The sequence below is a fragment of the Colletotrichum truncatum genome (genome assembly GCF_014235925.2).
Source record: "Colletotrichum truncatum strain CMES1059 chromosome Unknown Contig_0014, whole genome shotgun sequence".
Classification (NCBI taxonomy): Eukaryota; Fungi; Ascomycota; class Sordariomycetes; order Glomerellales; family Glomerellaceae; genus Colletotrichum; species Colletotrichum truncatum.
In genome coordinates this window covers 106656-126989 of record NW_027222411.1, presented here as the reverse complement: position 1 = coordinate 126989, position 20334 = coordinate 106656, and the positions used below count along the sequence as shown (strand labels likewise).

At 44.9% G+C, this 20334-nt stretch overlaps 5 protein-coding genes across 5 annotated transcripts; 4 read left to right on the top strand and 1 right to left on the bottom strand.

Moving 5' to 3' along the window:
• Positions 1–965: 965 nt before the first annotated feature.
• Positions 966–1966, top strand: CTRU02_215220 (nonsense-mediated mRNA decay protein; the record flags this gene model as incomplete). Its single annotated transcript, XM_070206409.1, has 2 exons — positions 966–1140; positions 1197–1966. 2 exons carry the CDS (start codon positions 966–968, stop codon positions 1964–1966), a joined length of 945 nt encoding a protein of 314 aa, XP_070059900.1.
• A 602-nt stretch (positions 1967–2568) lies between these two features.
• On the top strand, positions 2569–3720 carry CTRU02_215219 (aldehyde reductase; the record flags this gene model as incomplete). The annotated part of the gene is made up of 3 exons (XM_070206408.1): positions 2569–3201; positions 3260–3386; positions 3440–3720. The coding sequence occupies 3 exons, from the start codon at positions 2569–2571 to the stop codon at positions 3718–3720; spliced, it is 1041 nt and encodes a 346-aa protein (XP_070059899.1).
• A 2865-nt stretch (positions 3721–6585) lies between these two features.
• On the top strand, positions 6586–7743 carry CTRU02_215218 (transposase; the record flags this gene model as incomplete). Its single annotated transcript, XM_036730497.2, has 1 exon — positions 6586–7743. One exon carries the CDS (start codon positions 6586–6588, stop codon positions 7741–7743), a length of 1158 nt encoding a protein of 385 aa, XP_036577740.2.
• Positions 7744–9681: 1938 nt separating this feature from the next.
• Positions 9682–10617, top strand: CTRU02_215217 (uncharacterized protein; the record flags this gene model as incomplete). Its single annotated transcript, XM_036730496.2, has 1 exon — positions 9682–10617. The coding sequence occupies one exon, from the start codon at positions 9682–9684 to the stop codon at positions 10615–10617; it is 936 nt and encodes a 311-aa protein (XP_036577739.2).
• Positions 10618–13412: 2795 nt separating this feature from the next.
• Positions 13413–14430, bottom strand: CTRU02_215216 (Ulp1 protease family protein; the record flags this gene model as incomplete). The annotated part of the gene is made up of 2 exons (XM_036730495.1): positions 13413–14159; positions 14221–14430. 2 exons carry the CDS (start codon positions 14428–14430, stop codon positions 13413–13415), a joined length of 957 nt encoding a protein of 318 aa, XP_036577738.1.
• Positions 14431–20334: the final 5904 nt, after the last annotated feature.

The following is a 20334-nucleotide window of genomic DNA, read 5'->3' as shown; positions in this document are numbered from 1 at the left end:
GCATTCTTCTCAACTGAGTTCAATCCTTTCTTCGTCTTGTTGTTTATTTGTTTTAATCATCCGACAAAGCAATCGATTATTACTTCTTGACGGATTTAAAAAATAAAAATAAAAAAATAAAAAGTACATCAATAGAAAATCGAGTCCTAAAACTGTTAGCGTCTATGTATGAAGTATAAACTACCTTATATATAAGCATTTTCTATGTTTAATTTAGGTAGTTTGTTAAGGTTATATCTCCCTATAGGAAATTATATTTAATCAAGTATTAGACCCCCTCTGCGACCTTTGCACCCGCTTTTTGTGCTGTTTACCGATTCTATGAAATCAGGCAGCATCTTTGCCCCCTGGCACTTATCGTCTGTTTCTTTGACATATTTACCGCATTGTAATAATGTTAGACTCATGTGATTGGTCTAACAATGGGTTTTCATGCATACCAACAATCCAGGGAGACGTTTTACTAACCTAGTTAGGCTAAGACTTCTGCATAAGAACTGCCTCTAAAGTAAATCTTTGTAAGAAGACCTTATTCGACTTTAATTTATATTCCTTGGCATTGATCCTTTGCTTCCATGTGTCTGCGTACCCACTTTAGCCCTTCTGTTATTGGATACTTACATAGAGCAGATAAGAGGTCAAATGGCGAGACCTTTCTTCGGACATACGCTGTAAACGGCATGGTAACCGAACCATTGCGCCAAAAAGCCTTCATTACTCAAAACATTATGTATGATGCCCAACTAGGAAACTCGTAAACGCGCCAAGATGGCCCGCCACTGCGATATAGCATCTTCCTCAAGGGTTTTTTTGTTACATAATACTGCGGTCGCCGCCTTATCTAGGATCTGTCCGCTAATTTCCTAACTATCCTAACGAAGCCTGCGGCTATTGTTGTCGTTTGTCATCAAGAACTTGAAGACTACCAACACCACCGCCCGTAACATTTTGCTTCACGGCTCGGTATGTCTACGACAATCGTCCCTACGATTGTTGTGATCCCAGGGTTTGATTCCCCATCCTCAGCCCTGCTGACAACGGCAACTCTCTTCGTGAGTGGGGCAGGCACCGCGACAACCAGCACAAATCCACCAGCCACTAGTACACTCGTCCCCCCGACCGTATGCAATGAGCGATGTGGTATGTAGTTTAGCCGAAATATCGATTCCAGAGAGACTGACCGAGCTTCTTCCTAGAAAATGCTTACGGAACTGCTCAGCAATACGGGAAAGACCCCGTGATTTGCCAACCAGGCTCGGACTTCCAGACCGATCTAGCATCGTGCACAGTGTGTATTGAGGAGAACGCCGAGGCAGCACAAGAGGTTCTAAGGACCTCCATCTGGACTAAACTTGAGCAATATACGGAATTCTGTAAGGGCGATGTTAAGCTATTCACGTCTACGTTTGTCATCCCGAACAACGATGGGGTCTCCATAACAGTCTTCAGAACATACACGACTACCGTGCCGTTTACGTTCCTGACATCGTCCGCGACAAACTCTTCCACGTCGTCTGCCTCCGTATCAACGACCAGTGCGGCCGTGGAGGCATCACAAACAGCCCAGAGAGGTGCGTACCATCTTCGACTTGTCTCTGGCCATGAAACTAACCGAAAGAAAACAGAGCAAGCGCAGCCAAGAAGTTCCGCCTGGATTGCTGGACCTATTGTAGGCGCGATTGTCGTCATTGGCATCCTCCTGGGTGGATGCTGGTTCTGGAGACGACGAAGAAAGCAGAAAGCCATCCTGCCGACTACTGCCATCGCCGACAGCGACGGCAAGGGCAGATACGAAAAGGCAGAGCTTCATGCAAACCACATGCAGCGGAGCCCCCCGATGGAGCTTGAGGGTTCTTACCCGGATCCTGTGCCTGAAATGAGCGCAAACGAGGTTGCTGCACAGGAGATGCTGGCTTCTGATAAGAATAAACCCACAGTTGCGGAGCTGTCACACAGGCATACATAACAAGCTTGGGCCTCGCAAGCTAGTTGACTTTTAGTAATGGCTGGCAAAGGAGTATAAGGAGTCGGCTAGGATTATTTAATGGTGCGCAAGGCTCTTATCTAATGCGGCGCACTTAGTATTAATTTAACCTCTCGTCCTTGTTAGTTGTTAAGTTCCCTACTGTAAGTAACTAGGGTGAGCATCTTCTGGGTAAGAGAGTATTAGGAGACGTTTAGTAAAATATTTACGTAGCTAAGATTACTATTACTTCAGATAAATAGAAATAAATTAAAGAAGAGTTATATTTTATAAATAAATACTTACTATTAAGCTAAGTTTAAGTCAATACTTAAGTAAAGATTATATTTTATCATGAGGGTATCAGCATGCCAACCCCTTGAAGCAATACGAACATCTCATTTCTGATCGAGCTCCAGCGCGGGGATTACATTATCAATGTTTCACTATCTCTACTCTATAAATTTCCGCCTCTTGAACACTATATCGTTTATCATCTAGGTTATTGAATACTTTTTCCTCGTGAGATGTAATTAAATCTAGTCAACTACACTCAATTTACAAATCTACAATCGTCCACGCCCAAAATTCATACTTTCGCCACAATGAACGTCCTCAGACAACAATTTCGAATTTCCACGGTAAAAGCATCGTTCCGCTCATGGTCAACCACCTATGCTGTTCTATCAACTCAGCAGAAAATACAAAAAAGAAGTGTCGCCACTGGCGGAAAGCGTTTTCAATTGAACACAGGCGCTAGCATTCCTGCCATTGTTTTTGGTACTTTCCAAGACCCTGATGCACAAGAAGACGCAGTATCACGAGCTTTGAAGGCGGTAATGCGTCTAATCGATACCGCACGAGTACATAATGTCGAGAAACAAGTAGGAAAGGGTATCAAGAGGAGCGACGTCCCTAGAGAAGACATCTTTCTCGGTACGAAACTATGGTGCAATAACTTTCACCCAGATGACGTTGAGAGAGCCTTGGATGAGTCTCTGACGGATCTTCATACGCCTTACGTGGATCTCTTGATGATGCACTACCCTTGCACCTTTGCGAGGGGAGAAGATTGTTTCCCTCGAGACAGTGACGGGAGAATGATACTAGGGAAAACAACCAATGTGGATACTTGGAAGGCTATGGAGCAGTTGCTAAAGAGTGGAAAAGTCAAGGCCATCGGAGTTTCTAACTTTAGTAAATATGAGCTCGAGACGCTCATCGACGAGTGTTCAGTGGTAAGACTCAGAGCCCTAGAACTTGCCCGTGCGGATGCTAATAGTCTGTTTTAATAAGATTCCTGCCGTTCATCAGATGGAAGTACACCCTTATCTGCAACAAAAGGGGTTCAATGAATGGTTACGCTCTCAAGAAATCCATGTGGTTCAATTCAGCCCTCTCGGAAACATGAACGACTTTTACCGTTCGACGGGCTGGAGTAAAGAAGTTTCGCACATGATGCGGGTCATCGATCAGCCACTTCTCAAAAACTTAACCAGAAATATGGCAAGAGTGTAGTGCAGATTGTTTTTTCGTGGGGTATCAACGGGGGCCGTTCTGTCATTCCAAAGAGTACCATCGATTGGCAGATCAAGGAAAATGTCGAGGCTGATTTCAAGATGGAACCAGAGGATGTTAAAGCCATCGAAACACTAGGCGTTAAGGCGCGCTTCAACGATCCCAGCCTAGACTACCAGTGGAGACTCTATAGTGACCTTGAGGGGACCGAGGATACAATGGACGGTCGAACGCGTTAGACGAGCCTTGGGGTTGGAATATGGTTTCAGAGACCGCTATAACTAGTTCAGCTCGTGGCGCTGTATTGACAGATAGAACTCCATCTCTCTTATTTGATTGAGTTGCCTTTCTTGAGATATAAACGATGTTACATCAAAGGGCTTCTATAAGTCTTTTAGTATAATTTTGATAGACAGACTGCATCCTGCTTCTGAACTCTCGGCACAACAATTCGGAAGATTGCCGGTCGCTCTCTTGAAAGGATACAATGCCATTAGAGCAGTATTAATTTCTCTAACAACACTAAACATTATACCCTGATATCCGTGAGATTTCTCTACTGCCAGCTGTTGATGGTATTGGGGAATTCTCAAACTAGTACACAGACAGTAGAACACACTCTCACATTATCGCTCCCACTCATCAGAAGGACCATCCCAGAGTCGCGACTAAAAATCACCAAAGCCTCTTTACGTATTTCACCTCTCATAAAAATCGTTCTGTTCTCACGACTTGCAAGGCATTTAGGAAATATCAAGTGGAAAGCTTAAAATGACGTAACATCATTTTTCAATAATGTCGCAATGGGTGTACCTTGTTGCCTTCAGCCTTAGTATTTGAGCCACGGTCTTTGATTCCTCCAATAAGCCCCCCCAATATCTTCCTTCATAGTCGCAAATGTCTTCTCGGCGTCCCATGTCCACGCAGTAGGAGCAGCAAATAAGGATTCCATTTCCTCGAGTGTTCGTTGGTTGGATTCTGGATACAAGGCGTAAACTAGAAATTTGAGCAACTAGCGGCACAGCCAAGGGGTTTTGGTCGTCAGGGTTGGCTTACCAATTGGGATGCTAAGGACATTGACAGTAGCAAATATGTACATCATCTTCTCGTTGATCGCACCGTGAGGGGCCGGTCGGTGAGACAGGGGTGAAAATAGAAGGATGGGGCGTGACCGATAGTGGCTGATGGCCAGCTGGAAGCAGGCGCAAATCCAATGAAAGCCGAGAAGTCGAAAATAAAGAAAGACAGCGAAAGGTTTGCATCACCTCCAACTTATTCGGGGAGGTTTGCCCTTACGTAAGATACTCTGCGATCTGAATCTCACTGGACTTCACGCACTTTGAATCCAAGACAGAACAGCTATTGAAGCACCAAGAACGTCAAGACCTCAAGAGAGCTTACCTCTGATAATATGGGTAATCGAGCATCCCGAGACAGCAGTGATTACTTCAGAGAAGCCGTGAAATCTGAACAACTAGTCAATGACTTTCTACATTATATTATGCGATGTTTGAATGTGAAGATTATCAACAAATACCATCGGTAAGGCTTGTATCGAGTCATTGAATCAAGGAAGACCATACAAATATCAAAGGCCCTGGGTGTCGTCCATCAAGTTAGTCCAACCTCGAAAATGATCATTAGAAGGTCAAGCCATTTTCCCTTGTATAAGGGAATGAGCCAAACCTCGTTTACCGGGCACACACTTGCTGACGTAAGAGCGGCTGACAACTTTGGAGGAATCAATCAACCATTCAGCTATTGGTCTACTCACTAACATGTCCGATAGGCTAGGATATATGAGCTATATTTATGATTCGCCCACGATGGACGCTTTGCTTGGTTGCACCTGACTGCGAGCCGCGGTGGTATGCAAACCCCTCATCGTCTTACGTTCACGTAGACATGAGTTACTTGCATTTGCTACCGTATCGTAACTGTCTTAGATAGGCACACAATCCCGGTTCAGCTTCATTCCTGTTTGCCATGTCAACAGTCTCAATTCCTACAGCGCCGCGCGCGATGCTGTTAGAGGCTTCGACCAACTCCGCGGCGGCTTCTACGTCCCCTTCAGAACAAGTATTCGCCACTGCAACTAAAGAACTATACCCACGACTCGCGCTATTTGAAGCACTTTGTCGATTTGACAATGATCAGGAAAGGCGAAAACCATCTGGTGATGGTATGATCGAAGCTCGCAGGAACTTTTTGGATAGTTTCGCCTATCTTTGCGATGTCCAAAAAGGTGGAGCAACCGTGACAGCAGTTGGGCTGCAAAAGCTCACCCACAGCAATATCCTCTGGATGGCTGCAAACGAGGGAGTGCGCCATGATATCAAGATCTATGCGGAAAAAATCTTATCTCATCTCAAGTCGGTAGATTCCAGCACTAAGGATAATGTTCGACAAGCGATCTTCGATCTTGCGGTTGAGAATTGTGATTCTCGGCTTACGACCTACAAAGAGGAAGTGCAGAAGTAACGTCGCACACCCACTTCTCGCACACCCCCACATTTCGCACACCCATAAATCGCTCATGTAGAATTTTACCCTCTTCAACATTCTTTAATATCTTCACCACTTTTACAGCGATTATTATAATTCTTTGAATAGTTACTCTTATACGCTTAATGGGCCAGTATACGGAAACAGAAGTCAATCAAGCTCTCAATGCAGTTGCAAGTGGGCAGAGTGTCCGAAAGGCAGCTCATGATGCTGGAATTCCACCATCAACCCTCCAGTCTCGATTAAAGGGTTCACAGGCAAGAAATGTAGCTTTCTCTAGCTTCCAGAAGCTATCTCCAGCACAGGAAAGTCACTTAGCTGAATGGGTGCGTATCCAGGCGGCGTTAGGGCTGCCGCCAACACATCAACAACTCAAGGAATTTGCCCAGCGAATCCTAGACATCAGAGGCACTACCCAGCCACTTGGGAGAAACTGGATTCAGTTCTTTATTAAGAGAAATCCATCAATCAAGGTTCATAGAGCTAGAGCCATCGATTCTAAGCGTGTCAATGGGGCCTCAACTAATGTAATCAGGCAATGGTTTCAACAACTCGCCCTTCCAGAGATCAAGGCGATCAAACCACATCATCGCTATAACATGGATGAAACTGGTATCCTAGAAGGCAGAGGATCAAATGGCTTAGTACTGGGATCATCAGAAAGCTCATCAATGCGAAAAAAACAGCCTGGGTCTCGGGCTTGGACAACTATGCTTGAGTGTGTCTCTGCAACTGGTCAGGCGCTTCCTCCACTTGTTATTTATCGAGGGAAATCGGTTCAACAACAATGGTTTCCTCTTGATATCCATAAACGTGATATTTACAGTGGTTGGAAGTTCACAGCAACTGAGAATGGCTGGACTTCAGACTCTACAGCTGTGGAATGGCTTGAGAACATCTTTATCCCTCTGACTAAGCCTGATCATCCCTCTGAGCAGAGACTATTGATCCTAGACGGTCATGGCAGTCATGAAACAACAGAATTTATGTATCTCTGTTATAAACACAAGATATATCTCCTTTTCCTACCGCCACATACATCCCACGTTCTCCAACCTCTAGACCAAGCAGTCTTTGGGCCTCTCAAGGCGACCTATCGAAAAGAGCTTGGATACCTCATTCAACACAACGATTCTACAGTTGTAGGCAAACGGAACTTTCTTACCTGCTATGGAAAAGCACGCCAGATGGCATTTTCAAGCAAGAATATCAGAAGCGGCTGGAAAGCAACAGGACTATGGCCCATTTCGATAGCTCGACCGCTCATGAGCCCTCTACTGCTTGAGAATGCTTCCAAGCCCTCAAAGCCAGGCTATTCTACGCCTATGAGGGCCTCTGATGGTGGAAAAGACGAAAACTGGGCATCTGCTACATCCATAGTAGCCTGGTCAACGCCCAAGAAGACAGTTGATCTATATGATCAACTTAGCTTATTCAGCAAGTTGGATAAAGATCAGCAAACGCAGCGACTGTTGTTTCGGAAGGTTCAAAAGGGATTTGATGAAAAGGACTATCAATTGGCTACAGCAGAGAAGAAGATTGCAATGTTGGAAGCAGAAGTTGAGGCTGGAATGGTACGGAAGCGGCGTAAGGTCCAAATGAGCCCAAATTCGAAGTTTGCCAACATTGAGGCAATTCACAAAGCCCAAATTGAGGCTGGCGAAATTGAGGATAGCTCAGATGAATCTAGCGAGCCTGAATTACCTATTAAAACTGGCGATAGTATCACAGTTGCAGGAGACGAATCAGACTTATAGTTATGAAGTTGATGAATACCTCATGATGACCCAATTTATGGGTGTGCGAAATGTGGGGGTGTGCGAGAAGTGGGTGTGCGACGTTATGCAAGAAACTGCAGAATGCAGCTGAGAGGGGAAGCAAAGGAGGACACTGGTAAAGCATCCCATTGCATACTAGCCATATATTGAATATCCATGAAATTGACTATTCAAACAGCACTCCTTCGAAAGAAACTCCGGAAACTTTCGGAGCCACCCCCAAGTATGACAATAACTGACATTGTCAATTATTGCTACGCTATGCGAGGTTTCGAAGTTGGAAAAATCAAAGGAAGGTCGAAGGATACCATGGACGACTTCAGCAAACTAGCGCATTTCATTGGGCGTCTTGGTGCAACCCGGTCAGCTGTCCATAATGTCGTGAAGGGGATAGTCAAGGTTCCAGCTCTTGGCCAAATATCCATTATCCGCGCGGTTGACACGCCAGTCATCCGCAAGGTGGTGATGGACCAAGAAACCATGAGCCCATACGATATTGTGCGAAGGATTTGTGAGGAGACCGCTTCCCAAAACCCGCTGCAGAATAGAATGGCACTACACAGTCTTGTTGAGCTCGACCTACCCTCTGGACCCAAAGACCTACTTGTGAACCTGAATTTACGAAACAAAATCATCACGAGAGTACATGCTGAACTTCAAATCGCAGATAGGTTCAGCAGGGACCGGTTTGTGTTTGTTGATGACGATAAATATATCAGCTGCAGTAAGCCAGCCTGCTACTTCTGCTTCAACTGGCTCAGCAATCACAAGCATGGATATGTTCTTCCAGCAGCGCATCATAAAATCATTCCTGGTTGTCGCGGGCCTGATAATAATATCAATGAGTCTGGTGATGTTGTTTTGAAGGACATGTATGCAAAAATGTGTACCGGGCTTGGACAACACATTCTCGACTTTCTCCTGAATACAGCGCCGGGAACCAGGCACTCTAAGAACCAGTACCAATCAACGGAAGGTTCTAGTAACGCGCAAATTAAAATCTCAACGGCACCGTTCAGTTAGACGCTATATACAAAGGCTAGCCTAAATAACACCCACCTAGCATTGGTTTGTAGAAGTTTCCTACCCTTCAAAAATTCCAAGGCTATGTTTATCCCTTGTACGATCAAAACAATTGATATTCTCGATATTGAAGCCTGATGTGTGAGCTTCACAAATGCTACAAAGTCTTCATCAACCTCAGCCTCATTTTTCAGCAATTTGGATATCAGCCTCCCTTGCGAACCTGCTCGCGCCTTTCAGCCCACTATTTGTGAAGGAATACTCAGTCATTAACATGAGAATGCCATCAGAGCATCATAGTTGAGGGACGCTGCTGTAGTTGACTGCTTTACTTTTTGAGATACTTTCAGATGCCCGTCTCGGTCTTACCCGAACAACTGACCGCAAACGTTTCCAACTGGAACCATGTAGAAGCTTCAAGGTCACCGCTGTTTAGACTTATGATTACCACGCAAATGTCTGGCTATAGCGAAAACCACATCAGATTTGTGCTAGTCTAAATGTTGCTGTTATGACGAGGCCTGGCCTTTCTGGCCCTGTTGGAGATAAACTTCAGGCAGTCACATGAAGCAATGGTGGCTAAGACGGGCTCACGGTGACAGTGTTGAAGAAGCGGCGCTGAAGGAAGATTGCGTAATATTGGGAACCAGCCTGCAGATAGGCAAGTCGGCTGACCTCGCCAAACAGCATAGCAGCCCGATGGGTGCCCAACAAAGCTACCTGATCGCCACGCCGTTTCTACAGCGGTTAACGTATTATAAAACTAGAAAATCACCATCAGAGGGTGCCAAACCTTGAAAAAAAGCTTATAACAAATTGCGCATGACAGGGAACCACACTTGACCAGAAAAGTGTGCCGTAGTTCTGCCTCGCAAAGTCGACGCGATAGAGAGCATGGCACTTGAGGCTTTGACAGATCAGCTTCACGACCTCAGTTTGGCCGCTGGAGAGTGTGTCCCGTTTCACCCTCCTAAAGGCACAGCGAAACTCGATGATACGCCTCGGTATTTGTTCCGTGTTTTCACTCCGAATTCTCGTGGAATGACCAGTAAAACCTGGGCCATGTCCAGTGATGCCATGGTTGGGACAACCGACTGCAAAACAGATATCTTCGAGAGATCCGACAGTAATCAAGTCGCGAACATGATATACAGTCATCTGAGATGGCTTAAAATTCCTAATGATAATCTCGTATCTTGGACGAGCTCACTGTTAGTTGCACTTGTGTACATCTTCCACCTGAACGCCAGCACGACGGACGGATCGGCATTCGAAAACATCTACATTTGTATCATGGACACAACCTGCTGTGATAAAGGCGTCTTTATGCGAGATAGGGACCTTATTCGAGAATATAAATCGTATAACTTAGACTTGAAGTATTTCGAAAGGTTACGATCGCGTCAACATAAGACCTGGAGGGGGTACTTTTATTTCGGAGAATACATATCACAAGGTGCTCTAAAAGTTGAGGGCAGATGCCAAGTCGTTTCCGCTCAGGCAATAATCGATCAAAATCTATACGAACTGCTTCCAGGACTTCGAAATTTTCCGCAAGGGACAATACAATCACCGCCACCCTGGGCAAATAAGGTCATTGAAATACGCGAAAACTTTTACACACAAGTAATTGCATGCCAAGAATCAATCTATGATAAATTTAGCGCTGCAATTCGCATCGGTGAGCTCTTTGGGCGACGCTGGAGAATGCCCGTCGCAATCAGTCTCCTTGGGCTCATACCCCACCAAGACAGCGACATTACCATTCTCTCAACACTTAGACAGCCAATTTTCACGGGTAAGCTTCCTTTAAAAACAAGGCATAACTAAGCTTACATAAGAAGATGATGAGAGACGAGAATGCTCACCGTTGAAGACAACGGCTGGAGTATGCGAATTTCTGCCCGAGGTACAAAAAAGCTACATGATAATGCGAAGCGCGTATAAGGATTACTGTGTAAGAAGACTAAAAGGAAAGTAAATCATCTATCCATCTGACTTAAAAGTCCCCACTTCTTAATACGAAATCTACAGACCTTGCTGGGTTTGCCGAAAGCCAACTTCGCGAAGCTGTCGTCTTTGCAATGAATGAGCGTCTAGAAAGACCAGACATGGCCTCTTCAAAGCAATATATAAGCTTAGTCGATGCAAACTTTAATCATGTATTACAAAGGTTGCATACCACTGAGCGCCTATGCCAATCTTTGCACCACGACTTAGCGAACAGGGCGGAATCTGACGGTTCTGAAACTAAGCCGGAAGATGAGATAATTTGAATGACTAACTACAATGACGACCAAAAGGCTTATTCTTCCGGATGGTAACACTGGAACTGTAAGAAAAATCGCAGGTTTGAAGCTGTCAGATGTGGGACACTGGAATGGTCGCAGCAGGTTGTTGCCTGCCCACATGTATGTGAGATTTTGGATGAATCAGGTCCCCGGTTTAGCACAATTTGCCATATTTGCCAACGCAAGACTTAAATAAAATCATGCGATTGTGGAGAGTCGGAATCCTTTCGAGTCTATGCATAAAGTGAACTTTGGATAACTTGGATTGCTAGCAATCCTGGATCACCAAAGCGGGTGGCACTAGGGCGAAATAACGTCCCACACCCACTTCTGGGCACCCCCCACATTTGGGCACCCCATTTACACCAAAAACGCCGTTTTTCGAAATTCTATATTAAACTAACTACTATACTTACTAAGAAAAGAAAATATATATAAACTATGTTAAGTATAATTATAGCCATCTAATTTTTTATAAAGGTTTAAATATAATAATAGTTATAATATAGAAGTTTAAAACTAAAAGCTTTAAAATGTTAGTAGATACTAGTAACTTACTAGTATTCCTTAACATTAGAAAAATATATTTTCGCTTATATATACTTATTTAAAAAATCTAGGAAATTAATATTTATACTTATTAAAAGTATATAATTATATCTAAAAGAGATTTAAAAGTATTACTTTAGTAAATATAGTATAATTAAGGGTTAAAATTCTATAATAGAAACTTTTCTTAAGGGAAATTTTAAAATATTATTCTAAGCTTAAAGAATTTTTTACTAAGTATAAGAATATATAAATCTACTATATCTTACTTAAAAATTCTAATCATATTAGTTAAATATCTCTACCTATTTTATATATTAAGATATAGGCTAGGTAAATTAGTATTATAAATGTTAAACCTTGAATTTATAATACTTATTATTAATAATACTAGTATATAGCTACTTAAGTATTATAATTAAGTCTTAATCTATTTAATATATATTTATTCTCTTTAATAAGTAAAGTATTTAGTTTAATATAGAATTTCGAAAAACGGCGTTTTTGGTGTAAATGGGGTGCCCAAATGTGGGGGGTGCCCAGAAGTGGGTGTGGGACGTTAACTATCCCAAACAGCTTGCATGAATTTGTAAGCAGCGTTGTTTTCGAAGACATGTACAATTTTTAATTCCAGGTGTAGAACAAAAAATTACAAGCCTTGAAGACCATTTAGATCGAGAAAGGCTGCTTTGTTACTCGCATTGAAATGCGCCTTCAACGAGCCTGTTAAGACTAATCAACTGGATGACATAGTGTTTCATAGTTACGCACTGTAACTCGGTCATCCCAATACCTTACTAAATTAACGCTTAATGTTAAAATGCAGAAGCTGAGCCTGGTTTTCGTTGTAAGGCGTGATGTAATGGGGACATGATAAGTAACTCTGAGGCGTAGGGATGCAGCCAAACCTTGTCAACAGATCTTTTACAGATCTTTTTGTGAACGGCTTTGCTCTATTGTTTAGCAACACCTTGACGATAAAGCATTGAGACATAATCAAGAGTTTGGCGGCTATCCGTTCACTATTTCCCAAGCATCAGTGGCTAATAAACTCACCTTGCTCATCTTGGCTTTCCCAAGTAAGTGTAGAAAACTTGGTGGCGAAAACGAAGCTCACACCCACACTTCCAAATAAACGCCCAAAGATTTTGGATGAGCCAGGCGAACGATCACTGTCTCTGCAAGTCTCATCTTAAGCGACGTTGTTGGTGTGGCGTATAGCGACGAGAATCGAAAACCCGTCTGAGGAGGACCTGGTCGACGAGCTTTGCTCCCTTCAGTGCAGTGACCCTAGTCCAGTTGTTGCTGGCACCGGTCTGGCGGATGGCGTCGAGACACTATTCAGTGACGAAGTTGCCGAGTCTGAAGAGTGAACACAGCAACCGCCAAAATATCTTGGGTTCGTATCGAGGAGAGCAGCGCGATGGTGGTAGTTGCCGTGCTATCGTTATATTGTGTGCTTATCGGCCAAGGTTACTACTCGGAAGCATGTTACTCAACGCTGTGTTTCCTTGATACAGAGTCCAACCGAGTCACCTTTCGTAGATTCTGGGGTGTTGTTCTCCGGCTTAGCTTTGTGTGGTCAACTGATTCGGGTTGATGAGACATGAGACCGAAAGGATTGTGCTTCAAAGATTACGAATTAGAAAGGAAGAACAGAGTTGATGAGACCACTCCACCTATTCAAAACTGATAGTTATCTCATTGGAACGGATTGTAACAATCAAATAATGCGTGTCATCTGCGCAAAGTTGTAATACTATTCCTTAACTAAAAAACAGTATTTCAACCTCGGACCCTGCGAAACTTGCCAACGGCGTATCGCAAGACTAGGAGCATAGCGACGCATTGCGCGTATGCATTACTAGCAAGAGAACTTGTATCTTGCTCCAGCGCTCGGCTACTACCAGCCAGGTCCCAACACTGTTGCGTAGCTTCGGCAGCTGCTTTCAGAGACTGAAGGCTTTTTCGCAACAACATCTGAGCAGGAGACAGTTGCTCAGCTGCCACATCGGGTACTGAGTTGTAAGAATCGATGACGCCTTTGACATGGTGGAGCATCTTCTCTTCGGCTTCACGCGTTCGTTGCTGGGCGCGCTCATAAGGAGCAAGGGTTTCTTGTAGCATCTGCAGGTGTCTGGAGTGCAGCTCTGAGATAATACCGGCAAGCACGCAGAGCGCAGCAGACTGCATCTCTTGGCGAAACTGCTGATCGAGGCCGAAAAAAGTTTGTGTGGCGAGCGGATATGCTTGGGTGGGCTCGTTGAGGGACACAAGAAGCCTCCGACGCTTTCGGATGCCATGCAGCTGTCGAAAGCGGCTAGGGACATTCGAAGCCATGAGCATGAAGTATGGAGATATCTCGGAAGTGCGTAACGTACATTCCCACGACGTCACAAGGGCCTCTTGTAGCTGATTCCGTACTACGTGACTGGCGCTGATGTTGATCGATGAAGAAGCACGAGCAGCAAGATGTTCGGCGATTTGCAGGCAGTATATGCCACAGTCATAGGTGTTCTTCTGTTGTGGACACTGCAGAGAAAAAAGACATCAGCCATGGTAGTTGACGGACACAGCTCATCAAAAAGCCTACCTCTGCTTCGCGAAAGTTAATAACAACATTTGGGCCTAGGACCCAGCAAACGAAGTCCACAACTGGCGATGTGTTCGACATTGTTCCGGCTGTCTTCAGAGAGTTGTATTTCTCAAAGGCACTGCTGGCCCTCAGCCACATGTACAAGGTCCAATGGTTGTCTTGGTTGTGGAACAGCAGAGTGACGGGCTTCGAAAATGTTTGTACCATGTTGCGGTGGATGGCTTCAGTTCTGGCCGCTCGAATTAAGAGGGGATCAACGACACTGGTGTCATGATCCGCTAGCCGTTGTACGATGGTTATGATGACGACATCATTGAGGCGTTGATACGCGCCAATGACTCTTCGAGTGGCATGGAGGGCAAAGCTTGGTACTCAAAACATGAAATAACAATCAAAGGTCGGGCATGGGCATGTGTTGATACGACAAAATAGTGGGTTGGTCGGGAGGTTTCGATATTTTCCCCCTCCTCTTCGCCGTTGTCGAATAATTGCATATATGCATCAGGAGGAAGGGGCTACTGACGAGTTAATAAGAAGGGAGAAACTGGGAAGCGGCAGCCTAGATGAGCTGTGAACTCCTGCTTCACTGAGGTTCTTTCTTTCTTTCTTTCTTTTTTTTTCCTTTATAGACAGACATTATACTATTAATTCAAAGGGGAAGACTAAAAGAATAGAGAACATAATAAAGTAGGTAGGCAACAAGGAGCAATATAACTACTGCTAATTAGTAATTAATAATATAATTTGTCGTGATAGGTTCCGTAGAGTTTTGAAAGGAAACGCAACGTCAGGTGACTAGAACATAGGGGCGTTTCGGATCAAGACGCCCCAAAAGTTGGGCGGGTTGTTCAAAAACGCCCCATCCACAAAACCGTTCCGCCGCCACGCCCCAAAATCACTAATACGGGAAAGTCGCAACTGCCTAACCGAGGGAGGGACCTTATTGGGGACCCGGTAGAAACACTCTGGCCTGCTCCGGCATCTCGTCTCCGGTCATTCTAGGCCGGATCACTCTAGGCATGGGCCGACTGAGGATCGACTGGGGATCAACTGCGTACAAATCCACCTCACCCACTCCGTTCTTACAGCCACACCACCCCGTCATAAGTCTTTCTCTGTGGCTGGTGAAAGTAGCAACGATGTACATGGGGACGCCATAAGCGAGGACTAAGTTCTATTAATACAACCTATTACAAACACTTGCACCGACAAAGCTCCGAACGGATCAGTCCTGAAGACGGCCAGTCATCTTTATGGTTGTACAGCCGTGCTCAATCATACCTAGCCATAGGTCAGTCTGCATTGCGCAGGCATAGAGTATGACCTAACAAACCAAAAGCCCCGCCTGGACCTGTTGCCGGTGCAGGACATAAAAGTCCAAAAGTGTAAGAAGAGACTACAGAAGAGGAAGAGCCTACTTAGAAGTGCTCTTAAAAGAATAGCAGTATGGTCGAGGATGACTTAGCAATGAAAGTTTACTAGTGCCTGCCGGTAGAAAGTCCCCCTAGATGCTTTAGGAAAGCAAGAGAAAGCTTAGAGTTCACAATACCACTACATAGTGATAACTACCCACAAGGAAATTCCGGCGGAGGCGATATAGGCGATGGATAATTTACAGCGAGTCCTAGGCAGTTTGTGTTGGACTGAGCGCGAGGCTTCACAGCTTTGAATGGGCTTGGAAAGGGCAACTATCTCATGCTAATGTTTACGTATAAAAAGTCTCGCGACCATGATTCACATTCAAGCCATTGTCTATTCCGAGCGCTCTGATCAACGTTATGCAACCTCATAACCCAGAAGATCCAGGTGCAACAAGGGAATACTCGTCCTCGGCGAAACCGTATTTGCAAATCTCAGAACCGCCAACGACCATCTTTTTCAACTTTGTTCGTGATCAACAGGCCCTATTACCTATGGTCGGTGAAAAAGAAAAAAAGAAATCGCGCGAAAATTTGGCTTGAACTCCATGCCGGATTCTACCACATACTGAATAGAAAAAAGAAAAAAGACCAAGAAAAGAGAAGCACCTTCTTTTTCCACGGTTCATGATAAATGCCCTTACCAATCATGACTGTCCGCTCTTCTAACGCTTTAATTATCCTTCCCACAACCCTATATACCAGGTGTTGCTCAAGCGGCAATACAGGGATCTGGAGGAAGGCAAAGTTGGGACGACCCTCCTTTGTCTAGTCTGGTGAGTTGACGGGCTGCGGTTTTGACTTTACTGGCCGTTCTTTTCAATGCAAGTACTGGTTTCCAAGATGAGAATACGCCTCAGATTATTTCATAACACTCTTTTCTAATTTTAGCTACATATATACTTTCTACTCACCGTCCTCCAGAGCGACACCTCTTCCGGTGCACATGAACCTACCGGCAACCAGTAAAACGGTTGACCAGGCCAAGATACCAGATACGGCAACTTTCCAGTGATTCACGGAAAAGTCACCAACGTAGACCACCGCAAGCATGGCCCAATTAACCAGCCTCCAAGCAATCCGTGCATAAAGAATGCTAGAAACGGTCAAAGTGGCTAGTCAAACCATATTAACCGATATGAAGGCTGTTCAGGGTGTATGGATCGTCTAGAAGCGGAAATTATCCGTCAAAGGTCGTACATCTCCCCTGTCTTTCCGTGTTTTGCCTCGCCGCTACCTGGGTCCTTCGTCATTGGATATTGACAAAAAGAAGGACCTTGTTCTTGTCTGGATGCGTCTCCATGCAACCAACAATGCCTCCGAACTACTCCTTATACCGACGGATATGTCGATCAGTACCAGGTCCGTGTGAGCATCTCAATGGTTTCGGGCGATCAGTGATCAACAAATTAAGGGGAGGGTGTTTAGGCATGATTGCTTTCATCAACCCAATAAGAAGGCAACGGGGCATTACTGGAACAGCTACCTGGAAAATGTGCTTAGAAATCGACGCTATGCGGAAAACTAAGAGTGCTGCTCATCATCATCAAGCACACAATCGCGTTTAGACTCTGACTGTAGAATATAGCAGCTCGAGATATATGTTCACTATGACTAAAGAATTTGGTAACAATAAATGGTTTTGCCGCTGGTCGTCTGGCAAAGAAATTGTTTGAGTGTTTGATAGTGACCCACAGTTGCGGTAACCTGGTGAGGGATCTAGATAGAAAGCTAAGCCATGAGTCTCTTCCCGAAATTTGATAGTCGAGAGTTTCGTAGATAGAGTTTCACTTGACTGTTGCATACGGAAGAATGCTACATTTTGCAACCCAGTGCAGTTGGCTCACGTTCTAGCTCTGCAAGCCTCTGCACTTAACTGTATCGCAACTGTGTCAACCAACTCCTTTCATTTCATGCAGCAAAACGCTTCAGAATTCACGTATTCAGAGAGCCTCAACAGAATCAAACGTCTTAAACGTCGGTCCGAAGCATGAGATATGTTTGTGATCTAATCACTTCTCCATCGTAAAGATACGTGCTCACTAAGAGTCGCTATTGAGGGCTGTGGCAGGTTTCGGGACCCCAAAACCTGATCTAGTAATATCCTCAATCTAGCGAATCCGAAAGCGTAAGACAAGCTCGTTAAGCGGTATACAGAAGACTAGCCATTTCAAATACGTCATGCCTTGGAAGGCAGCTAAACAAGCCACAACACGACGCCAGTGCGGTTAGCCGAGGTTAGACCACTATTTGCATTGAAGTCCTGGCGATTAGCATCGACTGTCCGCCGCCGCTGCTGCTGCTGCTGCTGCTAGGTTTAGCGAGATTGGCCTCCGGAGTTACGTTTGTGCAATTGGTGCGATGGGATGTGATGATCATGGCCACCCATTGAGGGAACAACCGACATGCAGGGGTGTGGGAAATCGAAGAAGCGGGGGAACGGAACTAATCATCCCTGTTTAAAAGTGACGTGGAACGACTGAACTGGTTTTCTTCCGTAAGACCAGGGCAAATTCTACGGGCTGGAGAAAACATCAGTACATTCCGGCCATATTTTTGCCTCCCGTCGGATGAGATTGAGTGACCGCCAATCATGATTAAGCTGGAAGCACATTTTATGCAGGGCAGAGTACACTAGTCAATGCAAGCTGCCGTAGACTTCAGGTGGTTCTGTCACCGCAGATGATTGCAGAAGTAAATGTATGGGGGTGTTGGCTGGGTACTTACAGCCATGGACGGATATGACGGATCTGATGCTTGACGCGTCACAATGTCAAACGAAAGTCACTCAAGTCACGTCATTGCTGAACAGCATCATCATTCAGTAAAGTTGAATGGATTGCCGTCGACTCAAGACTCTGTTTATTGCAGATCCACGGAATATGTGTGTCGTGTCGGGCAAACACCTGATCTCTGTTGGCAAACGGCAGCAAGCCCCGAATGACCAGTTGTTGGTTGCCCGCCAGACCAACATTTGTCTCGCAAAAAGGAGGAGTTTCGCTTTGCCAAGTAATCGGCACCTTCAAACACGGTGGGTATATGTTGTTGCAGGCATGTAGCTATTTTGAAATAGTCACAGCCCCTTTCTAACCAACAGTACGAGAAATACCCCGTTCTTCACACCACACACCATCGAGAAAAATCTCGTTGGGGGTTCGGGTGGCTGCAGCAACTATCGGACTTGGCGTGCAGGTTGCGGCGCGTGGTCTCCTTCAGCCTTAATAAAGGAATTAAAGCCGCCAGCCCGATTCAATTGAAATGCAGCAGATTGGTTTGCAAGTTGACGAGGGCACTCAATTTTTATGTTTGCTCTGTGATGGCCTTCACATGAAGACCAGGGTCTCTCGCCACTTATCGGAAAACATTAAACGGTTGGGCGTGATGCTACCTAAACCAGAAGGGGCTGTTTTTTTTTTTTTTGGAAGGGTGGAAACTTTAGGTAAGGTACTTTTATTTAGGCTGTCAGCTTGAGTACAACTTCAAACTTTTGTAGGACCTTTTGATTTTCAATACCAAAGTATCATCAAGATCTTTGTACGCCATGTCATGGTCCCACGTGCCACTCGCTCCCCATGAGAATCATTCTTGGGACAGTTGCCAAGATGCTTTAAACAACCTCGGGACCAATACATCGAGCATATTAGAGAAAGAGGGTATATGTGCAACTTAATGAACGCCACAGAAACTTCGCGCTGACTAGGTACCGGGAAACAGGTTCTACTGAATGTTGTATCCAAAACTTAGGTTTCGACGGCTGGCTATTTGTTTTAGAGGATCGAGTGTCATTTGTCGCTGTGAGATCTCCGCCGAGTTATGGAGAGGCTCGAGGCGCAAATCACACCAAACGTTTGCTTAGTTATGTTTTACCTTGGTCGAGTCTGATGTCTCCCGATTTCTTCATACTTTGGGTGTAATTACAAAGCCTGATACCCAGAATGTAGGACTAATCGTGCATGTATAGGTCTAGGCCAGCATTCAGTCATCAATAAACTCTGGGGTTCCGCCACTGACCAGACGACCAAAGCTGGCAGTAAGGTGTTGAAGGATATTTCCATGGACAACTTGAGTTTCTACCCTCTGTGGGCGAGATGCACAAATACCGATATACCAACACACAAGCATGAGAAACCCCCTTTAACCTACATTATGGGAACCTCGTCAAAAACACTCGGAGTTCCCATCCCCGCTGGTATGCCTTGCGAGATGAACTCGATCCTGCGACCAGTCACGTTTGACACCCTCCCAGGAACGAGCGATATCTATATCTGCATATTGGTAGAGGGCTCATTGTTACAGGCTAGCTTTGAAAAGAACTGGCGGAAGTTTGTCAGAGGTTCAGAAAAGACGGGTTTTCAGTAACTTGACGTAGATGCAAGGGTGTTTGTAGTAAACCATAATGCCGACTACCGTTCGTCCCGCACTTAGTGGGTTTTATTCCAAACCCGCCGAATGAAAAAAATGAAAAAACAGACTCGGCGGTCGAGAGAGAATTGGAGAAGCGCCTTCACCGATGCCTCGCTTCGCTGTTCTCTTTGCTGAGATCTTATCACACTCATCAATTAATTTCAGCAAAACAACTTCCACAGAACCAATAACTGGAGACCTGTAGGTGTCGCACTTGATGGACAGATCAATGATGTTAGTAAAGAACCAAACAAATCAAAAACAGAACAGTCGTTGAAGCTGTTGTTAG